The sequence below is a fragment of the Engraulis encrasicolus genome, chromosome 9 (genome assembly GCF_034702125.1).
Source record: "Engraulis encrasicolus isolate BLACKSEA-1 chromosome 9, IST_EnEncr_1.0, whole genome shotgun sequence".
Taxonomy (NCBI): domain Eukaryota; kingdom Metazoa; phylum Chordata; class Actinopteri; order Clupeiformes; family Engraulidae; genus Engraulis; species Engraulis encrasicolus.
In genome coordinates this window covers 18,570,781-18,593,237 of record NC_085865.1, presented here as the reverse complement: position 1 = coordinate 18,593,237, position 22,457 = coordinate 18,570,781, and the positions used below count along the sequence as shown (strand labels likewise).

At 44.8% G+C, this 22,457-nt stretch overlaps 1 protein-coding gene across 1 annotated transcript in view; it reads left to right on the top strand.

Annotated features, from left to right (window-relative positions):
- Positions 1 to 22,457, top strand: part of rttn (rotatin) — a 98,835-nt gene that overhangs the window by 17,406 nt on the left and 58,972 nt on the right. The window contains exons 10-21 of the mRNA XM_063206697.1: positions 4,315 to 4,430; positions 6,096 to 6,263; positions 7,460 to 7,672; positions 8,016 to 8,128; positions 8,752 to 8,878; positions 9,663 to 9,788; positions 11,605 to 11,721; positions 12,635 to 12,774; positions 14,811 to 14,982; positions 15,905 to 16,004; positions 17,090 to 17,178; positions 19,052 to 19,169. Of these exons, the coding sequence (XP_063062767.1) occupies positions 4,315 to 4,430; positions 6,096 to 6,263; positions 7,460 to 7,672; positions 8,016 to 8,128; positions 8,752 to 8,878; positions 9,663 to 9,788; positions 11,605 to 11,721; positions 12,635 to 12,774; positions 14,811 to 14,982; positions 15,905 to 16,004; positions 17,090 to 17,178; positions 19,052 to 19,169 (1,599 nt within the window). The remainder of the gene's footprint in view (positions 1 to 4,314; positions 4,431 to 6,095; positions 6,264 to 7,459; positions 7,673 to 8,015; positions 8,129 to 8,751; positions 8,879 to 9,662; positions 9,789 to 11,604; positions 11,722 to 12,634; positions 12,775 to 14,810; positions 14,983 to 15,904; positions 16,005 to 17,089; positions 17,179 to 19,051; positions 19,170 to 22,457) is intronic.

The following is a 22,457-nucleotide window of genomic DNA, read 5'->3' as shown; positions in this document are numbered from 1 at the left end:
ACACAAAGACAAGTCTAAAAAAGAAATGGAAGGATGTACTGCCTCCTCTGGGTGAGGAGGCGTGTGGAAGAGCAGGGAACAGGGAAGGGGAAGGGGTGAGAGAAGAGAGAGGAGGGGTAGAGAGGTGGAAGAGAGCAGATGGGAGGTGGGGGGATTTGGATGGATGAATTGATGAATGGATGAATGGATCGAGGGAGTGAGAGCCAAAGCCTGGCACAGTTTAGTGTAGAGGTGATATTTTTATAGTGGTTCACAACCTTTTTTGAACAAATGCCCCCTTGACCTCATTGTAAGCCTGCCAACACCCCCTTTGACCTCACCATAAGCTTGCCAACGCCTCCCTTAGTATTGGGTCATGTGAAATCAGACACTTTGGTACCCGACCGTCACAGATTTCAATCATATTACTTACTGTGCCTGTTTAGTAGCAAGGTAGCACCCCAGAATTGCATTTGTGTGAATCTGACACCAATATGAAGGGAGAAACAGACTAGCAAAGATTTACATATGAGGGTAGGACACTATACATTCAGTAAGGGTTAACGTTCGGCGAGAAGGTCGCTACCGTGGAATAGCAGCACGACAGAGAGAATCTTTAGACCCCGACGCGGAGCGGAGCTGCTATTCCACAAAGCGACCGACTCGCCGAACGTTAACCCGCTTATTATATGGATATACTTAAATGATTCACACATGGCGGGGACATTTCTTTAGGCCTATTTAATGTTAAGTTTATTATAGTTTTTCATGTCAAAAGATTGTTGCTGCGCAAAACAAAACAGTGCCGTTGTGGAACACCGCTAGGCAACAGCTAAGTAGCCAGGACAACAGGTGTTGTCTATCACAGCAGCTGATTAGAGTCTTGTTGAAAAGTCGCTTTAGCAGTGAAAAGTCTTGTTGCCATTGACAGCGGTCTGATATAGACCAACCCGTCCGTTATAGAAAAATAACAGACGTGCGAACGTTGGGGAGCCCCATTGAAATGAATGGAGCATTCGACCGATGACGTCACACCATATAATAAGCCTTGATTAATAAATAAATAAAAGGAATGATTAACAATAGAGGGTGACAAGACAAGTGACCAAATGGGATGGCCTTGGCAAATCAAGTTCTGGTGTCTGTCAGATGGTGCCTGTGTCTGCCAATCCTAGTGTCGTGAACAAGAAAATTACAGGCCTAAAAGTAAATTTGGTGTTGACAGTCTAATGACTATTGCAACTGACTTCCGCCCCCTTTCAGTTACAACCTTCTCAATGCCGCCCCAAGGGCTCCCTAGCGCCCCCTAGGGCCCCCTTGAGAAACACTATGATATTGGAGGACATGCCGCCACTCCTTAGGACAGGTGAGGAGGCACCTAGGTGAGGAGAGCAGAATGTGGGGAGGACCTGAGAGGAGAGGAGCATGGAGGTGCCAGTAGAGCAGATGGGGAGGAGGGTGAAGAGAGAGGTGACTAGAGGGAGTGAGTGACAGAGCCTGGCTCAGATCAGTGTGGCAATATTGGAGCACACGCTGACACTCCCCTGAGCAGGAGAGGAGGTGTTTGGGGAAACAGAGGGAGTCAAGGGGAGGAGAAAATCATTCAGGGAGACGGGAGTGGAGTAGATGGGAGGTGGAGAAGGCTGGAGGAGAGTAGAGTAGAGTAGAGTAACATTTATTAATCCCGAAGGAAATTTAGGTGTCTAGTAGCATACATACAAAAAAATAGATTATTTCACATTAAACATTCAGATATAAAAAGTCTCTCATTGCAATAGTTGTTACTGATTGTTGGAGGAGCAGAGTAGATGGGATGGATAGATGGACGAATGAATTAAAAAGAGGGAGTGAAGGAGAGAGCTTCAGCCTGGATCAGTTGTCGTGACCGTACTGGAGCACACACTGCCACTGACGAGAGGTGCTTTGGGGAGGACAGGAGCAGGATGGAGAGGTGATGTGCAGGGAGGTGCGAGTAGAGCAGGTGGGGTGGGGAGGGGAGGAAGAGAGGGGCAGCAGAGGGATAGGAGATCATGAAGAAGAAGACGAGGAGGGATTGCTGCACGGGCCTACCAGGCCCAGACTAAGGGGCCCAAGAGTCAAGCGGGCCCTGAAGCCAAAACCTCTGCATTCCAAAAAGACACTTCATTATTTATGTCCTAAGATTGTGTTCAAATTGCACTTTAAACTTCTGTATTTTTCCATTTTCTCTGGGGAGGAGCCCTCCAACCCCCAACAATAAAGTTCCTCTAACATCTCAGTAACTCCCCAAAACTTTTGAAACCTTGTGACTGCATTGAGGGGGGCCTTTCTTGTTCTCTGGCCCAGGGGCCCATGGAGTCATATTCCAACCCTGGGTGGATGGACAAAGGGAGTGAAGCACAGAGCCTGGCTCAGTATACGTTGAACCCTCTACTGCCACAAGGCCAGCTGAGGATCAGGGAGTGGGAAAGAGGGGGGCAGAAGAGGAGATTGGAGGTAAAAAAAACCCCAGCTCCAGTTAAGGAAAGGAGAGCTGCAAAGGGGCTGGAAACAGAAGAAGGAGGGAGGAATGGTGCAAGAAGATGGGAGGAGAGGAGAGGAGAGGAGGAGGGATGAGAGGAAAGGAACAGAGAAGGGGAGGAGGGAGAGGTATTAGTGGGAAAACACCTGCTGAGGGTCTCTCTCGTGTGTGTGTGTGTGTGTGTGTGTGTGTGTGTGTGTGTGTGTGTGTGTGTGTGTGTGTGTGTGTGTGTGTGTGTGTGTGTGTGTGTGTGTGTGTGTGTGTGTGTGTGTGTGTGCGCATACACACATTTGTGCCTCGATTAACATGGGCGGGTGTGTCTGTGTGTGCGTGTGTGTGCTTGTGTGAAATGTAACTGTGTTTGTATGTGTGCTTGCGCAGAAGGCCTAGCCAAACCAGATGCTTCTGTGTATTCTCTGTAACTCTCCTCCACTTCAACTTTCCCTAGTTGCCGTGTGTTTCTGTGTTTTTTGGGATTGGAACTGTTTTGTAGGGCTTTGTGCGGTTCTGGATCTTAATTGTCTCTTGTGCATGGTAATATCTGCTCATGTGTATGCATGTACAAGTACTTAAGCTCTGCGTGCGTGCCTGCATGTGTGTGCGTGCGTGTGTGCGTCAGTGCCCGTGTGCGTGCGTGGGTGTTTGCACGCGTGCGTTCCTGTCCAGTAGAGGAGTGAGAGAGGGGATATCGACAGTCAAAGGATATCATGTTGTACAGATTTCAGTAATTCTCCCTTTGTGCGTCTGTCTGTGTCTGTGTCTATGTCATGTCATTATGCATGTACCCATTATTGCTTTCAGCAAGAAGGTTATGTTTTCAGTCACTTTGGTTTGTTTGTTTGTCTGACAGCAGGATAGCTCAAAAAGTTATGAAAGGATTTTGATGAAATATTTGGGAGTTATTGGAAATGACAAAAGGAACAAGTGATTACATTTTGAAGGTGATTCAGATCATGATCCGGATCCAGGATTTTTTAGAAAGATTCTTCACCATTGTGGAATAGGACGAATTTTGACATTACAGTTTCTAACTCCACAAACACACGGTCTAAATCCTGGACCCCACATGTTTTGACCCCTTTTGCTGGGGTAGTAAAAATGTAAAACCATTTCCTCACTGACAGGTTAGTAGGCCAGTCAATTTAGCTCTAAAAAGGCCAAAACCCGGGACAAATTGCAATAGTAATGGTTCCTACTTTTAAGTGATCCTTAAGCCCCCTTGCATCACATATTGAAAATCTACAGATTGATATTTAGTGGAACATTCTTTTTTCCAGGTCAAAGTTGGAGATTTCCCATTCATTTTTCCGTAGGGTGACATTATAGGAGATACTAGGAATAGGATAACATTTTAAACTATGACATATTGACTTGCAACACAAACAATATTTGCCCTCATGTAGATTTAACAACTGTGAAAGTTGCAAGTTTTCTGAAATATGATGATTAAATATGCAAATGAGATCATACATACTGAAATACGTGATAACACCTGTGGTAACAGACCAAATGGTTAATTCATTTTATTGACCATTCAACCCATCTTCATCACATATTAAAATATACCCTCATCAATTCAGTGGAACAATGTCAAAATTAGCAGGTTTTACCCACCAAATGGCAAAATGCATAGGAAATCTGCTACTTCTGACCTTTAAAAAAGTATGTTCCACTGAAGGGATTGTTTTCGTTTGGGCACAGTTTAGGATTCTTTAGCTATTGTTAGGGTTAATATGAATGGATGGCAATGGGAGGGCCCCACAAAGATATTAAGGTGGAGTGTATGTGTGTGTGTGTTGTAATTTTTGGTCCCTGTGCTGCTGTGTGTTGTCTAGAGAGTGTGCACATGTTCCAGAGGACACTGGAGCTGCTGTGCGAGGCCCTGCCCCTGCTCGGAGACAGCGTGTCGGGAGAGCTGTGGGACGAGCCCAGCCTCACCGCCCTAGAACTGGCAAGTCTCTCCGCCGCGCCGCGCCGTGCCGGCCCAGTCCAACTTGCAAACTCCTCTACTCCCACTCACTTCCTGTCCTACTCTCAATTTTTCCCTTTTCTTTTCAGTCTTCCTGTGCTCTCGCCCTCTTCCTCTCTGTGTCTCTCTCTCGTTCTGTCTCTCTGTCTTTTCTTTGTTTTTTCACTCCCCTGCTTTTCTTTCTTTCTTTCTTTCTTTCTTTCTTTCTTTCTTTCTTTCTTTCTTTCTTTCTTTCTTTTTTTTCTTTCTTTCTTTCTTTCTTTCTTTCTTTCTTTCTTTCTTTCTTTCTTTCTTTCTTTCTCCTCTCCTTCAGTCTCTCTTTTGCCCTCCATCCAAGTTACTACAGGAAGTTACTGTTGCATCACTTCTCTTTCCATCTCTCTCCCATTCTTGTCTAGCTCATTCTTTCTGTTTTCTGTACCTCCCTTCCCTTTCCCTCTCTCTCACTCGTCATTTCTAGTCTCTCCATCACGCTTTTAACTGGGAAACATGTCCGCTTCCACTGCTTTCCCTTCACTGTTTCCACTCTCTGTGCCTCCCTCCCTGTCTCTCTCCAAAGCCTCTTTTTTTACACAGTCTCTCTGCTGGTAGTACCTGCCTCTCCTTCCTCTCAAGCTCTTTTCCCTTTCTTACTACCCTCCCCTCTGTTTCTCTTTCACACCCCCACCCCCCTCTCTCTCGTTCCACCCATCTCCCATCTTTACTTTTTCCTCTTCCCATCCGGCTCCCTCTTCTCTGCCCACGTCTGCGTCATGGCCTGATGTCTGTGTTAGCAGCCCCGTTAAAAAAAAGCAAAAAAGAAACACCTGATGTCATCACTCGCTCCAGATTTTCTTTTCCTTTATGTAACTCCGGCACGACATTGACTAGGCCAGGTAAACAGATAGGGAAGAAGGCAGGCTGCCTCCCCCTCTCTCTCTCTCCACTTCTCTCTGTCTGTGTCTCACTCAGCCAGTCAGCTTGGGCCACTGCCAACGGCACTGGGCCAGTATAGAGCTAATCAGCTGTGGATGTTGTGGCCTGTGAATAGCAGGCCAGCAAATGAACTTGGTCAAGAAAATTGTAGACTTTTTTTTACCAGCCTCTGGCTGATATATTATATAGTTCACTCGTCTCTGTAGTTAATTATTATTTTGTTCTCAATATCTATCAGCCACCATCCTAGTTTACCCGAATTTGTCTACTACCCGCTGTGAATTTCCATTCTCCTGTTTTTTTGCAGTACCCTTGGTCTACTTTAGGCTCTTTGTAAACAGATGCAGGTACAGTCTCCTCCTACACACTGTGCTAAGTGACTGAAGGGAGGCTAGCAACTTGTGCCTGCGAGTCATAACCCGGTGCTGAATCTACTGCATAAGTGCTGTGTAGTAACAATTGCCTTACCGTTCGTTTGAAGATTTATGTATTTTTCACCGCGCGCCTCACACATCATCAGCGGTTTATGCACGCTCATGGCACCCACCGCCATCTCCCCCCTTAAAAAGTGATCTGACATCTTTTAGAAAAGTTCCCACGGTGGTGATGCACAGTGCTGCTACTGCCCCCTGGTGTGGGACCGCTGCTATTGAATCATCCCGGAGATTTTCTGGTAGAATTGTGTGACTTCAGTGTGTTCAGTGTTTCGTGCCTGCTTTCTACAACTTGCAGAAGGAGAAGATCCAGGGATGTTTGGAGACACTGGGGGACATTTTGTCCTACCACGGCAGCCAAGGGGGTGAGGAACAGGACGCTTCTCTGGTGTACCACAGGATGACGTACACCAGCACCGCCATCTTCACCATACGACTGCTGCAAACACTCCTACCCGTAGAGAAGGTCTGTGAATGTGCTTTTTTTTTTTTTTTTTACTAATTTTTGTAGGGCTTTGTGCCTTTATTTGTGATAGGATAGAGTGAGAGGGACAGGAAACAAGTGGGCAGAGAGAGACGGGCAAGGGGTGCATCCCAATATGTGACCTTGCCTCCTCCACTTGTGCTTGTCTCCTCGTCCCGCCTCCTGGCCCCTCCTCCGTGGAGAAAACGATAAAGTTTCCCAGCTGTCAGCCTCGCCACAACAACTTTTGAGGGACTGTTTTTCATTCACCATCCCAATTGCAAATGAGAAAAAGACTTTACAATTGAGCTTTTGCAAGATATTGAAATATAATGCTGTTGTCAGTGATGTCATCATGACGAGAAGCAAGTGGAGGAGGCAAGTGGAGGAGGCAAGGTCGCATATTAAAACGCACTCAAGGACTGACAAATGACCAGAGCTGGAATCGAACCCAGGTTGCTAGTGTAGTAACCTAGTGCCCTACCGTTAGGCCACGGCAGGGCCCATGAATATGCTTTTTTGAAAAAAAAAAATGGGCTTAAGAAGTTCTGCTTTTTTTAAAAAAGCATTGGACCGTGTAATGTCTTACAATGACCTTAGAATAGTTCTCTTCTTGATTTTAATTAACTTGAGTTTTTTTTTTTGAAAGCTTTGCCTCTGTTCATTCAAGCATCAGTTGGCTCACTTCACCTGAATCTTAATCTGAGATAGTAGACAATGTTTTACAATTTGATAGGATGGCACAGCCCTTTCTTTTGTCTGTCTTTATTGTGGTGTTCCTAACTTTTTTAAACACTTGTTGTTAGAAAATGTTTTTCGCACACTTCCAGCTGGCAGGTACGTTGGACACAGATCAGGAACCTACAGAATCTATAAAATACCATATAAAAATCCTGCACACTAAGCCATTTCACCTTATTTATTGGGCTATAACGTGGAAGATGTGCAGTGTTCATACAGGCTCCTGTACACCTTTTCTTTAAATGTTATTGGTGGGGGAGCTCTGTGCCGCTGCACCCAGCCAAAAATGGGCTGGCTCACGGGGACCTAGGTTTGAGTCTTACACGGTCATATCCCAACCCTATCTCTCTCTCCCCCCTTTGTTTCCTCACATTCTTCACTATATCAGTTAGACAAAAACCCTAAAAAAATATGTTTAAAACAGTCAGTTCGGTGTGGTGATGTCTCCCCATGTGTAGGCGAGCGACAACCTTCCGGAGAGCGCGGTGGCGGCCGTTTTCCTGCTGTGCCTGGACTCCCCGTGGGCCGAGGCCTTCCCCAGCAGCCACGAGGCGGCGGTGGCCTACCTGGAGCTGGCCAGCCCCGGCAGCCACGGCCTCTACCTCCGCACCTCCCGCGCCGCGCACACCATGGAGGCCACCTGCACCTTCCTCAAGGAGGCCGAGGCGGAGGTAATTAAAAAGGAGCCTCCTCTTCCTCGCTCGCCTTTAATGCCAGACAGGAGGGCTGGGGATTAATACTTAATGGGATCGATAGCACCTGATCGAAGACGTGAGGGAGGTGTGGGGTAGGGGGGAGAAACATGAAAAGCATGTTGCTATTGATCCATGCCGAGTCTTTCCACTAGTCTTTCATTTATTTTTGAAGCATAATGTTTCATCTACTCAAATGCTACTTTATCATCCTGATGTGCTTCCTCTTTTTTATTTATATTGTTGTTGTTGTTTGTTGGCTTGCTTGTTTGTTTATTTGTTTGTTTGTTTGTTTATTCTTCACTTCCTCTTGTTTCTGTAGGGAGAGAAGAACTGGTGTGATCTGCTGGAGCTTGCTGAGCAGGCAGTGGAGGGCCTTCCCTACCATCAGCACCTGCCTGTGGTGAAGGAATGTGTCCAAATCTGCTCCTTCCTGTAAGCACCAATGCCTTTTCGCTTGGTTTAGTGTCTAGTCATGAGAAAAGTGGCTTTGCTTGGTGAAATTAAAATAGAGAAGTACCGTACAGCCCCTGAATGCCTAAATCTAGAAGACAAGGTTTGATGGTAATGTCCCACTTCTGCCTTTGATGGGCCTGGTTTAACTGCCATACATTGTACACACTGTAAGCCCACTCTGCTAAGGCGCGTGTCAGTGGGAAGAAGTAAAGCATGGAATATTGAAAAAATTGTGTGTGTCCAATACAGTGCAGTACATGAATTTGTTGCGATTTTTGTATTGACGAGTCTTTATGTCAGTATGAGGCTAACAGTACGTCAATGGGGAAATCATGATCTCTTCTGCAGTGAATCCCATCCCCTCTAATTGATTTCGACTCATCATTAGAAAGAGGAAAAGAGACAGCCGATCGAACACGCGTGCCCATCAACGGCATCTCTGCGGCTGGAAGCATTTGATTACGAGCGCAGCTACAATCACATTGCTCCACCACTTTTCCTCCCGCGGTGTATATTGCGATTGATGCACGTGCCATTGCTGTGCAGTTGAGGTGGGTTAAATGCGAGTACGTAAATGTGGCTTTGACTCTGTGTCCCCCGAGGTGGAGGTTTGCCCAGGCCAGCCCCATGCTGCGCGCGCAGAGTCAGGACATCTACCTGAAGCTGCTCTCGCACCCCCTCCCGGCCGTTAAGATGGAGTGCTACACCTGGACCCTCAACGTTGTCAAGGTATTACAGTTCCTTGTGTGGCTTGGCTGAATGACCTTGTCACCTTTCAACTTGGTGGATGCTTTCACTCTCTTGTGATGTTTCTATTTCCTCAAAATAGTAATCTACAGTATATATAGGGACTATCACTTTATTCTGCTAGAATGGCATTTGAGGGTGCATTATTATCCTATTACATTTTGTTTATTGTTCATCACTGTAATGAAACACAGTCAGTAATGCTAACAAGACACAACATTATAATAGATGGTTTATAAAATTGACTCTCTACATCTATAAACAGTTAATAGAATGTCACCACAGCAAATCCCCCTCTTGTCAATAGGCAGTACAAGAGTGCTTAAAGGCTTAATACTGTTGTCATGTCATTATGGCGACAGGACTGTCTGAGTGTCCAGAACGTGTCCAAGCCAGTGTCATCCGTCTGGAGTGTCTACGAGATCAGCACATTTTCATTGTTTATCACTTTAATCAAACACTACCCAGGATGCTAATAAGTTAACGTTATAATAGATGGTTTATAAATAGTTTCAACATCGATGCACCAACTAACCCTGCCTATTCCAACGTTTTTGGGCAACAAAAGGATTTTGGGTCTGCTAGTTCCTGCTAGGCTGCCCAGCCCTTGTGAATGATTTAGCGCTAGCAACTGCTGTTGACACTTCCCTTGTTATTGTGGATAATTAACAGTCAATAGAATGTCATCCGTTCTGTCAGTAGACTAGTACGAGAGTGCTTAAAGACTTAACAATGTTGTCATGCTGTCATGTCATTGTGGCGACAGGACTGCCTGGGGGTCCAGAACGTGTCCAAGCCGCTGTCATCCATCTGCAGCGGTGTCCACTTCGTCCTCCACCCCAGAGTCCTGTACGAGATCAGCACATTTGGCCTTCAGGAGCAGGCCGCCAAGGTAATGTCACTACTCACTCCCCCAGCTAACTACAATGTCCCGACTACACGTCACGCATAACAATAACACGACTCGTAAACAAGGACACGCTGAAGGGCTCTTTATGCTTTGTCTACAAACCCCAACTCCGATGAAGTTGGGACGTTTGGTAAACTGTGAATAAAATCAAAATGCTATCATTTTCAAAACATTCAATCTATTCATTAGATGGAGAATAGTGAAAAGACAACATATTAAGTGTTAAAACCGAGAAAAAATATTGTTTTGGGGGACATATGTACTCATTTCTAATTTGATAAATCCAACACGTCTCAAAAGAGTTGGGACGGGGACAATAAATGGCAGCAAATGTCGAGGAAGACTAAAAACAAAACAAAAGACAACACTTAACAGTTAAATACATTAGCCGATGAGATGATTTTATATAAAAAACAGTGTTAATTCCTATCTTGGACATGATTTCACCAGCTTAAATGGTGGGTGTATTCCTTGTCATGTTTTGCAATGTTTTCCTTTCTGTAGTGCTTACAGTGTGACAGGTCTTGACCAAAAACCCACCATTTTATCACCTGCTGGTCCTTATGATGGAGCCAAACTGTTAAAACATAGTAGAGAATGCAATTTGACCTTACTATGTGGCAGTAATCGAAGATCTCCCTTCAAAATATAATGTATGAGTGGCTTTTCATGCTGTTTAAAACCCATTTATACCATTCAGCACTGTATTTAACTCTACAGATGAGTGAGAACATCTTAACCAATGCACTACTGCATCCGCATGCCATCATGGAGGCTGACTTTTGAAGCTAGCACTAACACAAGTTGGATGGTCCATTTTCACTGTAGCACAGGATGTGCAATGCTCTATTATTGTCAAAAAGAATGGACTTCTACAACTTCTGCTGACTTCTGTAAGCAAAGGACAGTTTCCCATGTCTTCTGGGTCTATTTCAAGTGAGCTCAGGTGCTTAGGAGAATGTTAAACCCCTGTATCATTTTCATGCATTAAGCATTCTTAATATGGTCAATTTTCAATAGCTCTAGCACTCCAGGAATTAGAGTGAGACTACAGCCAATATATATTTCATGATGTCATGAACCTATACAATGATTTTATTAACAAAAATATGTCGTACATACACTCAATCGTGGTAAATCAAAAGGAATTCAAAAATGTATGTAATAACTATGGTAATTATTCCCATTGCATCTTTAATTCTGAGTGACTCAGCCTCTCTGTGATGATCTTATACCTGAACACCTATATTGTTCGTCAGTACAATTCATTTTGAAATGTTCTTCTTTGTTGTTTTATCTTATTTGGATGTTTACTAAATTTCACTGATCCCCGTCCCAACTCTTTTGAGACGTGTTGGATTTATCAAATTAGAAATGAGTACATATGTCCCCCAAAACAATATTTTTTTCTCGGTTTTAACACTTAATATGTTGTCTTTTCACTATTCTCCATCTAATGAATAGATTGAATGTTTTGAAAATGATAGCATTTTGATTTTATTCACTGTTTACCAAACGTCCCAACTTCATCGGAGTTGGGGTTTGTATTATATAAAAAAGGAGATAGCGAGAAAAAAAAACCGGGCAGCTATTGTCATGTTGAGGTCACTTTAAGCCAATGTTTGACATTGGGCCAACGGCGTACATATGCCGGCGCCGTGCGTGAGGCGAAGCCGGCGTGTGTCATCGGCATGACGGAGTGCCTGGGAAGCGCCATCCACTCCGCTCCACTCCACTCCACTCCCGCCCCATCCATCCCGCCCATCAATTTGCTTTTTTTTATATGCGGCGCCCACAGGTGAAAGCGGCTGCCAAGGATATCCTCCTGTACCTGCTCAAAGGGAGATTGATGATGACAGCCGCGACTTGGAGCAAACTTAATGAGGCTCTTTACCCGGTCATCCCTGTCTTACAGGTAAGGTGCCTGAGCTACGCTACGCTATGCTACGATACGCTCCCTCGCTCGGGGAGCTCTGCTGCTTGGGTACCCAGCCATGTGGGAGGACAGAGGGAGGGAGGAGGGTGGTATATCTCTGTATTAGCATACATTACTGTCCTGGGCCGGCCGTGGAAACACTGCATTTTAATTTAACGGCGCGTGCGATTGACGGGGAGGTGGGTGGCCGCCGTTCTTCAATTATATAAGTGACACGGACCTTGCCGGCTTGGAAGTTCATAAATTCCGGCTGAATTAGACTGAGTGTTTTCAATATAAATGGGCAAAAACATAAAAAAGAGAACCCCCCCCCCACCTCCCTCCCCTCCTAATAAAACCAAAAGGTCATCAAAATTGATTACATTTTGCCGAGTGCTCTCAGTTAATTGGCCCGTCATTATTATAGTCGGAATGCAGAGAAGCAGGCTTTTCACTGGCTCCCTATGCATATTTATTATTTAATGTTTAGCTCAGCCCCCAGCCCTCTGTGGTTTTCTCTGTTGTTTGGGGACACTCTAAATCAAGTGTGTGTGTGTGTGTGTGTGTGTGTGTGTGTGTGTGTGTGTGTGTGTGTGTGTGTGTGTGTGTGTGTGTGTGTGTGTGTGTGTGTGTGTGTGTGTGTGTGTGTGTGTGTTACTTTGTGTTATTGTGTCTGTGTGTTACTGTTGTGGGTGTGTGTGTATGTGTGTGGGTGTGTTTCTGTTCTTTGTGTGTGTTACTGTTCTCTGTGTGTGCGTGTGTGTGCGTGTGTTACTGTTGTACGTGTGTGTGCGTGTGTGTGTGTGTGTTTGTGTGTGTTACTGTTGTACATGTATGTGTGTGTCACTGTTGTGTGTGTATGTGTGTGTGTATGTGTGTTACTGTTCTGTGTGTGTGTGTGTTTATGTTGCAGAGTTATGCCGGCAGTGAGGATGCCTTGGGAAACTGTATCCTGCTGATAAGTGAGCCGTCAGGCGAGACGGACGTCGGGACGCCATCGCACACTGTCAAGCTACGCGCCGCGCTCCGATTGCTCTTCTCCAAGCAGCAGGAGTGAGTCTGTGTGTGTGTGTGTGCGCATGTGTGTGCGCGCGTGTGTGTGTGCGCGTGTGTGTGTGCGCGTGTGTGTGTGTGTGCGTGTTTGCGCGCGTGCGTGTGCACGGCTGTGCTTGCGTATGAAAATGTGTGTTAGTAAGAAGACATTCTTGGTGTGTCTGTATATATTTCCATAAACTTCTGTTTATGCGTATGTGCTGTGCCAAGTTCATTACTCGATAGAAAACACTTTAATTACGTTTAGTCGGCTGGTGTGAAATGCCTCCTGTGGTTGCTGTTAGTGCGAGTCGTTTGTGTTTTCCTTCTCAGAGCAGACTGGCACTGGTCTTGGAATAGCCTGGTATGAACGGGCCAAATCTCGCTGCCATTGATGGAGGCTCTGGCTGACAAGTGTCAGGTAGTGGGTGGGGTGCAGCAACAAATTTTAAAGGGTAACTCTTGGTGTGAATGCATTCAAGGGTGCTTTTGTGGAAGTGCCAAAAGTTTGATTCAAAAGATAAATTACGGTAATAGCTTGTTTAGGTTGATTGTTTTTTACAGCTAAATGCCTTTCAACAAGTGTTGCGAGGGCACTCAGACAAAGTGTCCAAGTTGGCTGTTTTGAAAAACACTGAGAGGGCTTGAGCACTGTATGGCGCAGTCTTCTTTTGTTCTACTGCAGCATTAAAACAATTGTTATTTTGGAGATACTGTAAAATTGTCCACTTCTAGTAAAATCGTCCAACCCTTTGAAATCTGACATTCTAGTTGCAACGATAGCATTGTGTATTTTTGTTTACTATTTACTGTGTTATTTACTTTATGCCCAAGAGAGCTGATGAGCAGTTTGGCCATCACTAATATTGACCCACTTCTCCTTTTTTACGGCCCAATCAGCTGACCATTTTGTCATATGCTGACCTACATGTTACATCCCTCTCATCTGATGTTATATGCCTGAATCAAATCAGTCAGGCTTTGGACAAATCTGGTTCAGACAGGATCACATAATATCGTAAATCTTTTGGATTTGTGCAACTAAGTGCTACGGTATGCACACATTATGGATATATACAAAGAGGTTATGAATATGTTGGAATATGTTTTGCTTTATAAAAAGCTCCCCATTGCTCAGAGAAGTTGTGCACTCAGCGGCTGCACCATCGTCTTCAGTAAAGGTCGCCTTGACAGCGATACGAGGCATAAAATAGTAACGCCTCCACGCAATTTGGATTATGCTCAGTATCGTGGCGAATAATAGGCTATTATTTGACACACTTCATGTTCATTGTCATTGACAATTCAATTCTTTAGAGTCAATCATTGCGTAAAAATGTACTCCTCCCAATACAAATTTGTAACGACTCATAAAAGTGAGGTTATTTATGATCTGAAGAATTCTGGCTGAAGCAGTGACTTGCTGTTCTAATAGATCCATTCGGTTTTTGGAGATTCATTCCCTCTACGCCGCTACCTTTGCTACGGGTTCCTAATAAAAATGTTATAGACCTGGAGCTATTGACTTCATGAATACAGTCGTAAACACAAGCATCCCTCTTGGAGCAGCGCGTTTTGGCTTTCAGGGAAGGAGATGAAGAACACTTGTCTGTAATAACTTGGTCAGCCCTGAAGTGTTAAACTATTGGAGAGTGTGTGTGTGTGTGTGTGTGTGTGTGTGTGTGTGCGCGTGTGTGCGTGTGCGTGTCTGTGTGTCTGTGTGTCTGTGTGTGTGCCTGTGTGCGCGTGTTTTGGCGTTTTGGCCTTCCTAAGGCAAGTGAGCCCTTCTTTAATCATTTGTCAATAACCCACTCTTTTGTATTTCTATTAAATCTGTAGCACTGGGAGCTCAATTCTCACTGGTTGTATATCTGAGCTACTGAGCTCCAGAGGGCTTCTGGCCAATTTAAACACAGTGTGTGTGTGTGTGTCTGTGTCTGTGTCTGTGTGTGTGTGTGTGTGTGTGTGTGTGTGTGTGTGTGTGTGTGTGTGTGTGTGTGCATGTGCGTGTCTATGTATGCATAAATGTGTGTGTGTGTGTGTGTGTGTGTGTTCAGAGTGCGAGTAGCAGCAGTGCGGCACCTGATCCCCCACCTGACGGGTGCGGAGGGGGCGAGCGACTGTCGTCCGGCTCTGGAGAGCGGCGTCATGGCCCAGCTGCCCTCCCTCTTCCTCCTCAACCAGGCCGTCGACCTCCAGCTGGACACCACCGACAAGTCCTTCCTCAAGGTGGGCCAAAAGGGGCTTGTGGAGTTGGCCAAAGGGGTATTCTTTTATAATTTAGACCTTGAGGAGCGACCAGAGTGGCAAAAAAAACATTTCTTCTGGCTGGCAGATTTGGCGAACAAAATTCTCTGCCGGTGAAGTGAATTGGGTGATCAAAGTGAAAAAGAAAAGTTAAAAGTCAGTGAAGTTCATGGTATTGAGCTATGATACGGTTCGCTGAAATCTGAACCTGAACCTGAGGTTGTGTCCTGATGCTCGCAGTGAGGGCAAGGGTTGAGGTGTTTGCACTACAAACCTAGAGAGCCCCAGCAGGTTCAGATCAGGTTGTGAGGTTATGTCCTGGTCCTTTTCATATCTCCTCTTCATTTCCTGTCATCTCTCAATTGTCTTATCTGGTTCAAAGGAGAGAAACGACCAAAAATGCTTGAATAGTCAGTCCTCACATCTCTCAGTAGTGGGCAATAGATGGAGTGGATAAGGTAGATCTAGTAGATTGCAGTGGTGCAATTCAGACTACACACTAACCAACTTTGTAATAGAACAAAGGAAAACATGTACTCCGTACACTCGCTTACTACGTAACGTACATATACTCTTATTTAGTTTTTTCTATTAATTTTCAATGCATTAGACCAGTGTTTCCCCTTTTTTGTCTCATATACCCCCTAAGTATATTCATTGTGCCATGAGTACCCCCCAAGTTAAGTTCTATACCGCTTTCTCTATCCCAATGTAACTAAGCCCCATACATTTGTTAAAATTCCATTTTCCAAGTACCCCCTGCAGTGTGCTCATGTACCCCTAGTGGTACACGTACCCCTGGTTGGGAAACACTGCATTAGACGACAAAAACGTCTTCATCAGAGTCACCAAAATGTCTTCCCTTTTAAAGTGTGCTGGGTGTCTAATATCCTTCCTGCCACAGGTGGAGTCTGTGAATAAACTGTACAACATATTCACATCTGAGACGGTTGACCTGGTGCTCAGGAGGTCGGCAGCAGAGCAGCTTGTGGTCGTGCTGCAGGGTAAGATAAAAGTTTGATTACACTTTGATCACAACGTCCCTATTATATGGCTCTCTGTAAGCTAAATGTAGAATGTTAGAATATTACTGGTTTAAAACTAGCCGTAATACTAATTTGTAGAGGTGCACTGAAAATCGGCCGCAGAAAATATTCGGCCGAAAACGCAAAAAAAGACACTTTCTGTTTTCGGCCGAGACTCAATTGAGTGGCCGAATCGGAGGCCAAATAGAAAATTAATTGAAAATGGGCAGTAACTAAGCTAATTTCAGTTCTACACTAACATTTGAAGACTTCAAATACACATTTATTTTCTTTCAAAATCATGTCAACAGATTTATTGTAACCCGTAATAGGGATGTAAATAAAATCGAAATGTATCGATGTATCGGAAGTATCAGCCGGCGATTTAATCGAATCGCATCGTATCGTGGGGCATTCTTAAGAATTGAAAAGAATCGAATCGCTGGCCCCTGTGCAATGCCCTAGCTCCATAACACAATAGTAGTGGAAAAGTAATTTGAATCCCTACTTTAAGAAATCGATACCATATCGTATCGTCATGAAGGCTGTGATTTACACCCCTAACCCGTAATATATCAAAATAGTGAAAAATCTTTTGACTGAATTGTAACATTCGGTTTCGGTTTCGGTATTCGACCAAGACATTCATTATTATTCGGTTTCGGTTTCGGCCACAAATGTTCATTTCGGTGCATCTCTACTAATTTGTATATAATCTCTTGAAATATGTAACTATACTCTATATACAGTACGTAGGCAGCAGCAGGGGAAGGTTTTGATTTAAAGGGTTTGATTTGAAATCTGTAACTATACTGTATATATAGCCAGTAGGCAATATCAGGGGAAGGGTTTGATTTAAATGGCGTGCATTGCTTGAAGATTGAGGATCAATGTTGGCAAACCATCGCTGTAGTGTCTGTAAACAAACTCTCGAACCAAAGTGTTCATTTAGCCTAGCAAAGCAAAGCAAAGCGCCTTTTCCTAGTGCCAAAGAAAAATGAGCTTAGTTAATGAGCTTTCCAAAATGCAATTCAAATTTAGAAGAGATGTTTTTGTGGTTGCAGACATGGCGATGCATTCTGTGCTAAAGAGCCTCGGAATTGCTGAGAAAGTGATCGGTGCAATCAGGGAGGTTGTAAACAACTCCATAAAGGTAAAACAACATAACTCCGCTGGTGTGTTTTTTATTATTATTCTTGTTGTGTCTTGTCGTTTTTATTATTATTTTATTGCTGCTTTCTGCTGATGTGTAAAAACTCCCTTCAACAGCTGTTGGGTGGAGTAGCTACTGTATCGGTCTGCATACTCCCACATTACTCAAATGAAAAATAAAGCGTTGGTGGGTGTACACTTGATTGTTCAAGACGTAAGCAAAACTGTGATTTCATTTCAACTTGCTGCGCTGAGCAATCCTCCATCATCATGGCTTTAGGGATTTTGAAAGAGAATGCCAAGCAGTGGGACAAAAAAAGTACTAAACAAAAAACATCAAAAAAACACCACCAAGTGAACAAAAGCTCTTTGCCCAGTTTTACAGGTAGACACCTTCTCTCTGCCTGCTTGGTGTAATAAGTGTTAATGGGGTCATGTTGGTCCTTTGGTTGTCCCCTGTCTGAGGGAGTGTCTCTGCTGGCCTGCAGTCTGATTTTGCTCTGTTAACACAAGCGAGGGGTGAAGCTGTTGGAGGGATTGTGGGGAGAGAGAGAGAGAGAGAGAGAGAGAGAGTGAGAGAGAGAGAGAGAGAGAGAGAGAGAGAGAGAGAGAGAGAGAGAGAGAGAGAGAGAGAGAGAGAGAGAGAGAGAGAGAGAGAGAGAGAGAGAGAGAGAGAGAGACTGTCGGCTAATTAACATTTTGTGAGACACAGGGGTCAGCTGGGGTGAATCGAGCAGAGTTTTGGGGTGTCATGCAGCATAGCTAATAATGAGAGTGGGCCTCCGTGTTTTCTTTGGTTTGTGCTGATTAGTGCCCCTCTCTTGGCATGTTTAGCACACCGGCAACTGGGTTGTGATCGCGACACAGCGCTGGCCAGGTTTAATTGCTCAAAACAATGTGTAATCATCATGTATTAACTGTGTCTGTGTGTGTGTCTATCTCTGTGTCTGTCTGTCTGTCTGTCTCTCTGTCTGTTTTGTGTGGTTGTGTTGGTAATTGAGGAAGTGTTAGTCTGTTGACACACACTATTGTGTTTTGACAAGTAAAGTCTTCAGTAGCCATAGAGTATGTGACAGCGTTGTCAACACTCTTAGTTCAGCGTGCACCTCCACTTTCAGTGGCACTGTTGCGGCAGAATAACAAACTGAGAGCTGAACGGTGAAGAGGGCGGTAAGCAATTCAGCCGCACTATATTACCAAAAGTCTGTGCTAACCTGTCTTGACTGACATATGAACGTAACTGCCATCCCATGGGTTTGGCATGAGATGGTAGTTAAGTTTATATGTGAGTCAGGGCAGGTTTGCGAACACTTTTGGTAATATAGTGTATTTAGGTTTCCAAAAACAGACATCTCCAGCACCTTCCCTGCCGTTCTCTGATTATTTTAGTGTACAAAAAGCTAATTTGCAGAACGGCATTCAGCAGTGATATTCTGAAAATGCTGATCTGTCATTGCGTTGGCAGGCGTATGCCTTTTCAGTCAGGATAGATTGTTTAGCCAAACGGTCGGTCATAAACACTAAAAATACATATTCAGAAATGCCCTTGTACTTATACCAACCCCCTGAACACACACAAACTCAGCATGCTGTACAGTCACATAAGACCTATTAAGCAACGAACATTTTATACCTGTTTTTGTATGGTGTGATTTATTAATCTGTTTGGACAGAACACGTGCACACACACACACACACACACACACACACACACACACACACACACACACACACACACACACACACACACACACACACACACACACACACACACACACACACACACACACACACACACACACACACACACACACAGACGGAAAGTCATCCAGCCCATTCTGACCTATGCCAATGACGTGTGTGTGTGTGTGTAGAACATGGACTGTCTGCTGGAGCCCTGCCTTGCGATGCTGAGGAAGCTGTTGTATGCTGACCCCACCCTGCGGCACAGCCTGGCACAGCAGCCTTCCTTCCTGCTCACACTCCTCAGAGGTACACGTGCACACACACACACACACACACACACACACACACACACACACACACACACACACACACACACACACACACACACACACACACACACACACACACACACACACACACACACACACACACACACACACACACACACACACACACTAGCAGCCCACCTTTCTGCTCATGCTCCTCAGAGGTAAGGTACACACGCACGCACGCAGGCACGCACACACACACACACTACAGGTACGACCACCCATGACACGGTTTATGTTACTGAACACAAAGTAAATACATACAGTCTTTTCGACAACTTTGCTTCATGGAACGCTGGAATGGAATTTGCTTCATTTAACTTGGCAAAATGTTCTCTGTGTTATTGAGCCCAGAGACTGACATCATTTAGTATGCAGCACCCCAAGAGATTAGTACTCTAGGGTAGATAAAATAACAGTTGAGCTTAATGCAATATAATGTGAAATACTCAAAAAAGTAAGGTCAGTATCTGACTGCATTACCATAAATACTGATGCAGCTGGTTGTATTACTGTGATGAGACCATGCAGAGTTCCAATGTAGACTCTGGCCCGATTTATATTTTTGTTGTACATCACAGAGTGCCACATGTTCAAACTAATTACAGCACGTGATGGGAAACATCCAACTCAAACATCTAACTGAACATCCAACTCAAACATCCAATTCAAAATGAGCTACACTCCAACCCTGAGGCCTTTTTGGCTTTAAAATAGGTCTCCATAGTGTGGTTAAAACTTGATAAAGTACCATGGAATGGGGATGGGTATATACTGTACATATTGATGTTGTTCTACCCCTCTGAAGTGGTTGGAGTTTCTCTCGGCTCGCGCTCCACTTGGCACTGTGGGGAGAAGCCTGGAGCACTCCTCTCTTCTCCCATGTCAACAGCGCTCAGCCGCCGCATCAGACAGAGGGAGAGCGCCGTTTAGAGACAGTCGACACACAGACGGAGCAATGGAAGGTGGCACATCACTCCACCTCTCACTGCCGAGTCTCTCGTGAAGTGTGCTCAAACACTGAAGCCTATTACACTGATACACTGTCTGATGGCGAGCGAACACAGGCGCGTGCGCTCACACGCGCACACACATACACTGACTTTATACTCACTGACACACACACACACACACACACACACACACACACACACACACACACACTGAGGGGGAGCCAGAGACAGACAGTTGAGTCAAGGCGAATGTGTCAGACGGTGATGCAAACTCTGCCTACTCAGAGGGGTGACTGTGGAGTACTCAGAACTCAAGCCCTAGATGGCTCTGAGTCAGACAGACCCATAAACAAACACATGAATAGAAAGCCATGGCAGAAGAAGTTCGAGGTAGTTTCACAGATAAAGATTCTGCTGAGCGAGGCACCTGGAAGAGACGGTATGTAGGCACGACATTTAAAGCCTGATGGCACATAAACGCAGAATGTGGATTTTTTTTTTTTTTTTTTTTTGTGGCACTTGAGGATGGATGGAGGTAAAAAGTGCATTTCAAAGACAAGGATGAGAAAAATGAGCAGTGTGAAAGGCAGTGTAATATGTATACACACAATAGCAAGTTAAGTCATTTCTGGTGCAGTTCACGCGGTAGGCCAACATTCCTATTCTATTTACGTTATTCTGTATATCTACAGTATGCCAACGTTTTAGTTCTGTTTGCGTTACCCTGTATGTCTAAGTGGGCAGATTTCAGCCAGATTGCATTATGTTTCCATCTGTCCATTTGGCATGCGTTAGCAGCTCAGCATCCTCTTCAGCTGCCCCCCAGGTGGACCTGGCAACATTACTTAACCTCCTAACACACATGAGTCCAACCGACTTGCCAGGGCCCCGTCATGGATAAATAAGATCAAACACACAAACAGCTCTCTTAGCGGTTTTTGATTAGCGGGCTTCCAAACGCCAACTCTACATCCCTTTTGTGTTTGTGTGTGTGTGTGTGTGTGTACCGTCAGCTGCTTAGGCCTAAATAGGACTGCTTTGATCATGGCGATGATGTGGAACCCCAATTCCTGGAAGGTTTCTTAATCTTTATGATTGAAGGTGATCAAGCAGCTGTGTGTTTCAGCAGATGTTTATCTACCTGGAGTCCCTGGGCGGACGTGTTCCAGGTAGCACCTGTGTCTCACTTGGGCAGCGCCCCGCCCCTCCTCTTCCGGACTGGCATCATGCAAAGGCGTATTCAGAGAGAGTAGAGAGAGAGAGGTTCCATTGGCCCATTGTTTCCGGGTTCTTTTATAGGGGGGGAAATCCCCCTTTAGGCAGACCTAGGCAGACCTGAGGACTGTTCTATTAAATGCTAGGAGCATTATGACACGCCCCTTTAGGCAGACCGGAACCTGGTCAAGTTAGGTGCCCATAGAAACCTATTATGTTGGCATATCTCTATACTTGAAGAATCTCTGGCGTATTTATTTCACGTTGGTGCATTCCGCGCTGAGGTGCGACGCTTTGCAAGTAAATTCGTGCCCCTCAATGCCGTTGGAACTCCTTGTGACCAGGGGCCTCATTTATCAAGCGTTCTTAGGCACAGATCTGTGCGTAAACAAGCTTACGATCATTCCTGGGCAAAGTGTGGGATTTATGAACATGTACTTGAACGTAGAAATGTGCCTAAATCTACGCACACCTCAGACCATGCGTGCGAGTGGAAGAAACATGCAATTGCAAATAATATTGACCGTGCAAGGTATAGTTTGCATTGAATGGCAATTGAGTATGACAGTGTGCCATTTTACAATGTTTTCATCCATGTGTGTCTCCTTCTTTGACTTATTTTGAAACACTGTCCTCCTGTCGAAAGCACCTCCACTTCTGCCGCGGAAATGTTTCTATCTCCGCACTTCCCGCCAGCGCTTTGTGTGGCGCGTGTGTTCATGTGTGTCCAAACAGGGTGATGCCTTCGAATTAACATGGCATTTAAATGTATTTTAATACCATATATGGTTACTAGGAGGCGTTTCGGGATGCAAATTACCCTGAATGCGCGCATGCACAGTGATTTGAAAGGTGGATTTATCATGGAGAGGTAATAAATCCCGATTTTTCTGTACTTGCGACCATTCTATATTTCACTCGTAGGACACAATTTAGAATGCATTCTACGAACTGATGATAAATGAGGCCCCTGGTTCGCACAGTTTTCCCGCCGTGTCGGACGATTTCTGTTGCTGCCACGAATTTCTACTGCTAAGTGCGAAAATACTCTGCTGTGCCCTTACCAAAACCATGCATAACCCTAACCTGTCAGTAAA